Source organism: Loa loa (assembly GCF_000183805.2).
Source record: "Loa loa unplaced genomic scaffold supercont3.173, whole genome shotgun sequence".
Classification (NCBI taxonomy): domain Eukaryota; kingdom Metazoa; phylum Nematoda; class Chromadorea; order Rhabditida; family Onchocercidae; genus Loa; species Loa loa.
The window spans coordinates 99156-108979 of record NW_018108353.1 but is presented as its reverse complement, the minus strand read 5'-3'; the positions used below and the strand labels follow the sequence as shown (position 1 = coordinate 108979).

At 26.3% G+C, this 9824-nt stretch overlaps 2 protein-coding genes across 2 annotated transcripts; one reads left to right on the top strand and one right to left on the bottom strand.

Moving 5' to 3' along the window:
- Positions 1-95: 95 nt before the first annotated feature.
- On the bottom strand, positions 96-368 carry LOAG_09732 (hypothetical protein; the record flags this gene model as incomplete). Its single annotated transcript, XM_003145259.1, has 1 exon — positions 96-368. One exon carries the CDS (start codon positions 366-368, stop codon positions 96-98), a length of 273 nt encoding a protein of 90 aa, XP_003145307.1.
- A 2165-nt stretch (positions 369-2533) lies between these two features.
- LOAG_09731 (hypothetical protein) lies at positions 2534-9001 on the top strand. The gene is made up of 12 exons (XM_003145258.2): positions 2534-2686; positions 3657-3725; positions 4023-4206; positions 5088-5242; positions 5434-5593; positions 6190-6362; positions 6748-6887; positions 7474-7648; positions 7748-7887; positions 8084-8165; positions 8253-8405; positions 8749-9001. Exons 1-12 carry the CDS (start codon positions 2541-2543, stop codon positions 8882-8884), a joined length of 1713 nt encoding a protein of 570 aa, XP_003145306.1. The 5' UTR covers positions 2534-2540; the 3' UTR covers positions 8885-9001.
- Positions 9002-9824: the final 823 nt, after the last annotated feature.

The window sequence follows — 9824 nt, the reverse complement described above, 5'->3', positions numbered from 1 at the left end:
GNGAGAGAGAGAGAGAGAGAAGAAGAAGAAGAAGGAAAGAGGTGAAAGAAGGGAAAAAAGGTGGATAGATTGTTGAATAGTTGAATAGTTGTTGATCAAAATTGAGAAATATGTTCAATAGAGGTTTCGAGAAAAGGGAGAAGTGAGAGGTCTTTTGATGTCAACCGCTGCCGCACCTCTAATAATCCACAAAATGCCGCCTTAGACTTCAAAGATATTGCCGCTACCACCATCGTCATCGCCACCAGTTCCAACCTTACAACAGTACTTCTATCCTCCTCCTCCTCTTCCTCCTCCTCCTCCTCCTCTTCCTTCTCCTCCTCCTCTTCTTCCATTTCATCTTGTTTTCCAATTTCATTCCTTACCATCAATGTATATGTTTGTATTTGTATTATATATATTAATTACATACATCTGTAATGATGGATAAATTTCAGATAAAGAAAGTCATGTAAAATATAATATAATAACAAGTTATTTAGCTATTTACAAATCTCTATTAAACATCATTTCTAATGATTAATTTAATTATCATTGGTTATGAATGGATTGCATATGGAAATCCTGAAATAAGCTTTGTTTAATTAGAATTTCCGGAATAAATATTCACAATCCGGATGTTTCATTTGAATAAGTTTCATTTCAAATAATTGAATATTCAATTACAAATGGAAGCAATAATGTTGAAATATTATTTCTGCTTAATTTTAATTTCTTTTTGATAATCTTTTTAATTAAACAATAAACAAAATGTCTCATTGCATCTTAAATTTGTCACCTGTTCCTAAATTTGTCGCATCATAATTTGCATGTAATTAAGCCATGATTATTATTTTTAACATTTATCATTTGTTAACAATTATTTGATAATTATTAACCTGATATTTTATTTCAATAGTTTTTAAAATGAAGCGCAATTGTCGCATAAATTCTTGCTTATACAGTATTTTTCTTTTTTTTCCATTGAATAAATTCTATTTGCTTGGTAATTTGACTTTATTTGATATATTCCTCTCAAAAATAAAATTAATTTAATTGACTAATTAATGATTTTATTCAATTTGACAAAGATTCCATTCGCAATTTTCTTTTTTTTTTTTTTTGCCTTACTGGTTAAATTTTAGCTATGCAATAATTTTATTTGCTTGGTAAAAATAGCTTTATTTACACAGCATTCTCTTTTTAATCGTTAATTATGCTCTTCCTAATTAGTACTCCGGAAATATTCCGGATTACTCTGAATGATTTATTTCTTCAAAGATTAGAATTTTTTGTAGACAATAACGAGACATTGAATGAACATATATTTTGATAAGTTAGACAATGAAGCGATTTAGAAAAGTTTGGATGAATTTGTTCACATTAATTACTCAACTTATTAATTTACCTTTATTAATTAATTAATTAATTGATTATTTTTGAAATAAATTTTCAAAAATCAAAATTTCAATTATCCTTCCATTCATTGCTTCATGCAACCACCAATTCATTCAATCATTCCGTTCAACCAAACAGCCCATCCAAAACAATCCATCCATCTGTCTATTTCTCTATCGATCGGTCTGTCTATCTATCTATCTATCTATCTATCTATCTATCGGTCGATCGATCGATCGATCGATCTATCTATCTATCTGTCTATGGATACATCTATTTATTTATCTATCATTCCCCTTAATCCACCTAATTGACCGATCGACTGAATCATTCATTTGATTTGGATGGGCGCATTCTGTTTGAAGAACTTGTTTCGGTGCTTCTCTTTAATGTTTCTCATCCCACAAATAGCTCTTCTCTGATCGCTCCCGCCAATAGAATTTCTTTTTATCAAAAATTACAAATAAAAGAACCACAAAAATATCTTTTGAATGCACACAAATAGGATTGGTTTATGCTCAAACTTCTTTTTTTAATTTTATTGAATTACTTGTGTTTGTAATGCTTAGATAGAAATTACAAATCTTTTCCGTATCCGGTTCGAAATTACAAATCTTTTCCGTATCCGGTTCGAAATTACAAATCTTTTCCATATCCGGTTCGAAATTACAAATCTTTTCCGTATCCGGTTCCATTTCTAACAATTATTCTCTGAATTTTCCGGATTCATGCATTCCTTTAACTACATTATTTTTCTCATGATTACTTCAAATTTTTCACTTGAATCGTAGTTCTTTTGTTGTTTTAAATTTTCTAAATTTAGTTCTTTTAAATCTTTTAAATTTTTTTCTTAAAATTATATTCAAAATTTTATGAATTCATAAATTTTCGGCTTTCTTTGAAATTGAATTATAACTTTTGCTTGAATACATTCAAATTGTAAAATGTTGGCTATATTCTGAATGAATGATTTAATTTAATCCAACTATAAAAATTACAAAATAATTGTATATGATGAAAAGGGTTATTTTAGGATGTATGACTAAGAGCTTAATGACCTGTCACCTTTAACAGTTTAGTCAGTTTAGTCATTTGAATATTAATCGTGTAATTTATGGTATTTTTGAAAAGAACAGAATTTCTTAATATTCGTAAAAGATTTCATGGATGGATGTATGACTTGGTCAAGCAATTTGGAGAGCATTCTGGAAGATGCTTCAGGTTTAGAAGCTTTCAAGGAATGGTTCAAAGATGATGATACAAGATCGATCGATTCTATCGATTTATATTTTGCTATTAAAGCCTTCAAGTATATAAAAATTTTAAATACACCTGTATTTACTCATTTATTTATTTATAAATTTATTAAATTTTGAAACAATTATGGATGATTAAATTATGATTTGAAAATTTAAAAACACCAGTAACTAATATAATAGGACTTAAAAAAAGGATTGGTGGGAGGGGGAGGGGGGAAAAAAAGTGAAATTTCCTCTTCCTGATGATGCTTCCATTTGTTTATCCGGAAAAAAAAACATATCATCCGGTAACGATACAATTGCATGCATAGGGGATACAGTAGTAATAAATATTTGAGATTAATTTTAAAATATATTCATACTGTTTTATTGGTTAAATTATTTCTCAATATATTCATACTGTTTTATTGGTTAAATTATTTCTCAATGATTTAAATTTTCTCACTTTTGCTATACAAATTTTTTCAAAAAAAAAAGAATCGAAAATTTCACGAAATTGAAAATTTTAAAATTTCAATTTAATTATCATTTACTGCAAAAAAAGAAGAGAGAGAGAGAAAAAAAGAAACGTTATGCCTAATTAACCATGATATTTTTCTGGTTTGCAATACAATTATCAAGGGTATTTAGGGGAAAAAAAAACGAAATTTTTTGCAAAAATTATTTCCAATTTTGAAATAATTTGGAAAAAAGATTTTTTTACTATGATAAGATTTTAACATTTAAATTTGAATTTTAAAAGAACTTTTTTTTTCAAAATATAATTTCAAAATTTTTGTATGCTTTTTAATTTTTTTTTTTGTGATGAAAAGAATAGGATGGAAACTTTTTATTTGTCGATAATCAATTAATTATATACATTTGCATAAGTTGTTTAAACTTTCAACATTGTCAATAATAATGTGACAATTTTAACAGAATGTAAAAATTATTTTTATCAATTTCTTTTTTAAATAAATGATATTCAGTAATTTTTATCAATTAATTTAATTTTTTTGTTTTATTTTCTTCTCTTTATAGGAATTTGTTAGAACATGATGATCCAAAATGCGCCGAAATAGCATGCAAATTACATCGCAAATATATAAGGTTCTTTTTTTTTTTCAATAATATTTCAGTTGAAATTCATTTTGCACATGAAACATTAACAAATGCGCATGTGATTCATTTCTTTTAACAGTTCGGTTTTCTTTTGTAATTTTTATTTTAAACTTTCTTTATGATTTTCAATTTTAAACTTTCTTTATCATTTTCAATTCTAAATTTTTTATGATTTTCAATTTTTAAACTTTCTCTATAATTTTAATTTTAATTAAATTTACAAATTTATAACCTGTAAAAGAATAATGTTGTTATTTATTTATTTTTTTCTTTTACATATTACAGTATACGCAGTGGTACTTGTACATTCCTTTCCGATATGATAAGAAAAGAGATGTCAGAACGGATTCATGCCTTATCAGCAAATAAATTACCGCCAAGTAATCTATTCGAGCCTTGCCATGAGGAATTATTAGCATATTTACGCAAGCAACATACACTCTTTGTTAATTCTGATAATTTTTACAATGTAAGTATTATTTTGAATATTTTGAATTATCACAATATTATCACAATTAATGCAATATTTTGGATTATTACAATATCAGCAATGATATCATTTTGTTAATATTAAAAAAAAAAATTGATTGATTTATATGGCATAAAATTAGTTAATTAAATATTTAGCATGGTATTTTTAGTTAATAAATAATAAAAGTAAACATATTTAGCATATCTTTTCTGAATTATTCCTTAAATTGAAAGTTTTTCGAATTTACTATCAATTGTAAAATATTATTGTTTGAATTAATTATCGTATAATAGATTGCATACAGTAAGTAAACTAACAATGCATTCAAGTCTATCCGGAAAAACGGAAAATAGAAACTTTATGATTATCTTTTGGGAAATAATCTGTTGGAATTCTATCTCCTTTTTCAATATTAAAATTTATTAGAACTTTTTGGAACAAAAATTAATTAATTTAAATAATTAAAAGTTTAGAATTGAAACTGTATTATGTGATGAATGCTGTGTTTAGTTTATTGAAATTATGCAAAAATGAGATTATAAATAGTTAATACTTAACAGTTAATTTTTATACTACAACTATTACTTCTTATGATATCATAAAAATTAATTAAATTTAATTGGATGAAATTTAATCGTTACATTTTTATAATCATTAATCGCGACATTAATCTTTGCAAGGTGAATGCCTTAAAGAAATCTAAATTTGTCAATTACTACTTATATAAATATTTCATCCTGTTTTCCGGTCATTTATTTGATCACTTAAATTACATGGTTTTGCCGGACAAAATTTTACATGAAATTAATTTTAGTAATTAACATTAGTATTAAAATTAAATATTGGTTTTTAACTTTTCTTTTTTTTTTCATTCTCAGTTACTGAATCAAAATACGGAACTTGTTGAGTCAACAGTAATTTCCACTTCGGATGAAAATGATCCGACAATTTATCCAACCGGATGTCATGCATGCGCTTCAACGAGTGATGATACATCGATACGATTTGGTGGTCGAAATACAATCTGGAAAAAGTAAATTAATTAATTGTTTCTAATATACTAAATTTTACATATGATTGATTATATGCTCGTAATTTTTCATAATTTTAAAATATTTAAATGAAAAATTAAAAATATGCAATATTTTAAAAATCATATTTTGTTAATTAATTTTAATTTAGATTTCTATGAATTAATTTATACCAAATAAAAAATACTTTTAGGTGGAAATTACCGAAACGAAATATTGGCATGCAAAATGTAAGTAAGCGTGATTCACGTGATTCTATATCATGTAGCGCTGTTTCAAGTGAAGATAGTGGAAATAAACGAAGTAATTCGAAACGTCATACGGAACGTTTACCACTACAAAGGGTTCATGGAGTAAGTATTATTCAATGTCTTTAAAAACTATCAAACTAATTAACTCATTATGATTCTGGTTAATTAAATTTTCATTCATTTATTCATTTACATTTCCTCTCATATTGTATAACTAAAGTTAACATGAAAATCCCATTTCCTTCAAAAATAAAAAAAAAAATTTGATAACTTCTCATAGAACTTCAGGATATTCCTTAACATTTTCCTCTATTAGTAAGGTAGTAATAATCAATCAATAATCCTATTCCAAATACTATCTATACTTTATCACCTATGTCACATAATGATAATTGATAAAGTAGTGATATTTTTATTCTGATTAAATTTCTAAAATACAACAATCAATTGATTTCATTTATCACAGAGATTGTTTGATCCGTTCCTGAAATTCCTCTTTAAAATAATTTTTCTTTTTATTGTATAAAATATTTTTAAAATATTAACTTCAACATTGATATGAATAATTTTAGCAATAATCAATTACATCAGATTTCCGGAATTTCTATCATTTCTTCTTTTTACATTAAAAATTTTATTAATGAAATTATTAAGAAACAAAATTGATAGTTTGGAATTTTTCTGCTTTTTTTTTTTAGCATCATCAACAACAACAACCATTACTTATCTGTCCACCGGATGGTAGTGATTTCAAACATCAACGTCCGGAAGAAAGAGAACGATTTTCGGAAATTTTACGTTGCAAATTAGATAAAATTGCTTATCGTTTGGAGCAATATAAACATGAAACCGGAATTGAAATATTTGCCAGGTTTATTTAATTGTCTTTTCTTTTTTTTCCTCTCTCTCTCTCTCTCTCTCTTTATTCTTATCATTCCCTATGGTATTTTTGATTTGATAAAATGATCAATGAAAATTATCTCATTAATTCAAAATCTTTTTCACTCTTAATAATCATAGGATAAATTGATTAAGCTAATATCATTCGTACATTTTTTACTTCTCACTTACTCATGCTAATTCCATTTGATATATAATCTAATTTATTATCATTATGCTAATTTCATAATATCTGATCTAATTTTGCTATCATCATGCTTATTCCATGATATGTATATATTTAATTTGTTGTCATATAAAATTTAAAAGTATTATTATAGATGGCATTATTAGAAGGTATTATTTGTTAATTACAGAGATTTGGAACAGCTAGCAATAACAACAGAGGGAAATGATGAGGTTGATTCAGTGATAAGTGATGATTCATTGGATAAATATGAACAAAAGATGAATGCTGAATGTGATATGAATTTAAAAGAAGAAAAACGTCGATCAAGTTAGCCTTTTTTCTTTCAAAATTCCCTAAAAAAATCTATAAAGAAATCCATATTTTAATAAATAAAAGATTTCATTCCTTGTGTAAAAAAAAAAAAGAAAAAAAACCTAAAACAATAAAATGTTAATATTATATTATCATGATATCATAATGAGAATACTGGGTTACTGTAGTGCGAATACTACAGTATCGTAATGTAAACGTATAGTTGGAAGTTACCGATGCATACATATAGGGAAAAACCTAAAACAACGGAATGCTATCATCATATTATCATGATATCATAATGAGAATACTGGGTTACTGTAGTACGAATACTACAATATCGTAATGTAAACGTATAGTTGGAAGTTACTGATGCATGCATAATTTTATTCTGAATAAAATAAGGAAAAACCTAAAACAACGGAATGCTATCATCATATTATCATGATATCATAATGAGAATAATGGGTTACTGTAGTGCGAATATTGCGATATCGTAATGTAAACGTTACAGTATCATAGTAAGTAACAAAATATTTCGTAATTGGAAGTTTCCAATACATACATAATTTTATCTTGAATAAAATAAACCATCTTTTAGTGTCCGCATCACCGATACGTTTCACAAATACTCTTCACGTTGATAGCATGCTAAATCCATACGGACGACATGGTTTTGCACCACCTCCTGGTGGTGTTACATTAAAGAATTACCGTAGTAGTTGTGCTGCAAATCGTGGTTTGCATAGTTTGCGCAGTACAACACCACTATCCAGGTAAGTAAACTTTTCATTCCATAATAAAAAATTCTCCACTATAATGAAAAGCAAATTTTTGACACTTTGTTAAATTTAAGTTAATATTTTATATTTTAGTAATGATTACGGTGGACATCGATATTCGGATAGTTCCGGTTTCTGTAGTTCCGAATCAGCTTATATCATCAATCGATCAGCTCTTTTTGAGAAGGCACGTCATATGGCAATGTCCACACAGAGTACTTCCTTTCCACAATGTAAAGCTGGATTATATTTGTTGGATTATAAGTTCAAATATAATTAATTAATATAATTGTTGATATTCGGAGGCATTTTTCAGAGATAAAATCGTCAGATCAATTTAATTATTTAAGTAATTCATGAATTTCAATTAATTTTTGAAATTTTTTAAAAATAGAAAAATTTACTAAAAGATTTATTTTTATTTTTTAGCATGCAGTGAAGCACCAACAAGTAGCTTCTATTACTATTCATTTCCATTTCAACAAGAGGACAAAGAGCGGCAAATGTTTGTGTAAGTTTATCTTATTTGCTAAGCCTAAGCATTATTTTGATAAGATGATAAATTTTACAAAATATCTCATTATGATGATAATTTCAGCAATAATTTTTATCCGAAGAAGCAGCAGCAATTAGTAATTTCCTATAAAGAAGAAAATGCTGAAGCACCATTTGTGGCTAAGATGGAAATGCGTGATATTACATTTCGTGAATTTCGTCGATGCTTTGGTATCTCATCAAAAACAACCAAAAGGTTTCTAGTAGTATTAGTATAAGATAATCAATGTAGAAGAAAGGATAATGTGATAATTAAGAGGAGATATTCTAAACAGAGATATGAATAAATTCCTACAAATAGAAATAATATCAAAATTTTAATTCAAAATTATAATTAAGTAAATAAGAGGAATATTAAACAAATATGTGATTCGAAAGTATAATTTTTAATTGGAAATAATAAAATAGTATGAAGAATAAAGTTTGAAATTTTTCTTAGCCAAGTTTTCATTACTGATTTATTCATCCTTTACAATTCAGGCAAATTTGTCTTGAATAAATGGAAGGGAAATAATTTAAATTTAAAAGGATAATTTCAGGTTCTTTTTCAAAAGTGATTGTGAAGATTGTTCAGCACCCTATCAATGGACCATAATTGATGATGATTGTGATGTATTGCCGATATTTGAAGGTCGAATAACCGCTGAATGTCGAAGCTGTTCGGAATCTGATTGAATAATCGATCTATATCTGAAAAAAAAAAGAAGAAAAAATGAAAAAAAATTTTTGCAATCTAAATGAGCTTAATCTTTTATCAATCTAATAATTGTAGAAAAGAATATTAGTTACGGGAAATTTTTCAGTATTTTTTTTCTATAAATTTAAAATTGCAATAATAAGTAAAATTTCATTATCAAATTGATTTTATCTTTTTTCTTCCAAAAAATTTTTTGCAAAATCTGAAAATTTATCAAAAAACTTTGAAGAGAAATGGTTTATTTCTTTTTATTTTTTAATCATTACCAAAAATTTTTATCTTTCTGTATATACCGTTATGTAATATTAATCGGGACAGTTGTCTTTTCCTTTCCTTTTTTTTTATTCTAAAATTCTTTTAATAAAAAAAAAATTAAAATGAAAATTCAAAGAGAAATTGAATCTATACGTTCTTTCCCGATTATTTCATCATTGTGTATATAAACATGTAAAATATTATCATTTAAAATAAGTCAATTGAAATGAAATATCTATCTGTTAAATATATAGATAGAAATTGATTCACTTATTTTATTATCTGTGATTCGCATAATGATCGTTGATAGTGATGATCAAAAATCAACACAATCATTTTAGCATTTTATTGTACATTAACTTAATCATATCATCTTTAGCATTAAGCTAAACCAAAATAGTTAATATGAAAAGGAAGAAATCGATAACATTTGACAAAATTCTCACATATCAACAGAATGAAAACAGGTTGGATAGCTAAGAAGAAATATCATTTCATAACATTTGAAGAAAGCATCCAATAGGGAAAGGTATTGGCTAAATCGCAAATGTCTTATTGGTGTATGTATATGCATATGTGTGTGTGTGTGTGTGTGTGTGTGTGTGTGTGTGTGTGTGTGTGGTGTGTGTGTGGTGGTGTGTGTGTGTGTGTGGTGTGTGTGTG

Excerpts from the sequence above, each read along its gene's own strand:
- LOAG_09731 (XM_003145258.2), top strand. The coding sequence starts at position 2,541 with ATGGATGGATGTATGACTTGGTCAAGCAATTTGGAGAGCATTCTGGAA. Across the intron at positions 6,363-6,747 it reads GGAATTGAAATATTTGCCAG|AGATTTGGAACAGCTAGCAA; the intron begins GTTTATTTAATT and ends TGTTAATTACAG. Across the intron at positions 7,888-8,083 it reads GAGTACTTCCTTTCCACAAT|CATGCAGTGAAGCACCAACA; the intron begins GTAAAGCTGGAT and ends TTTATTTTTTAG.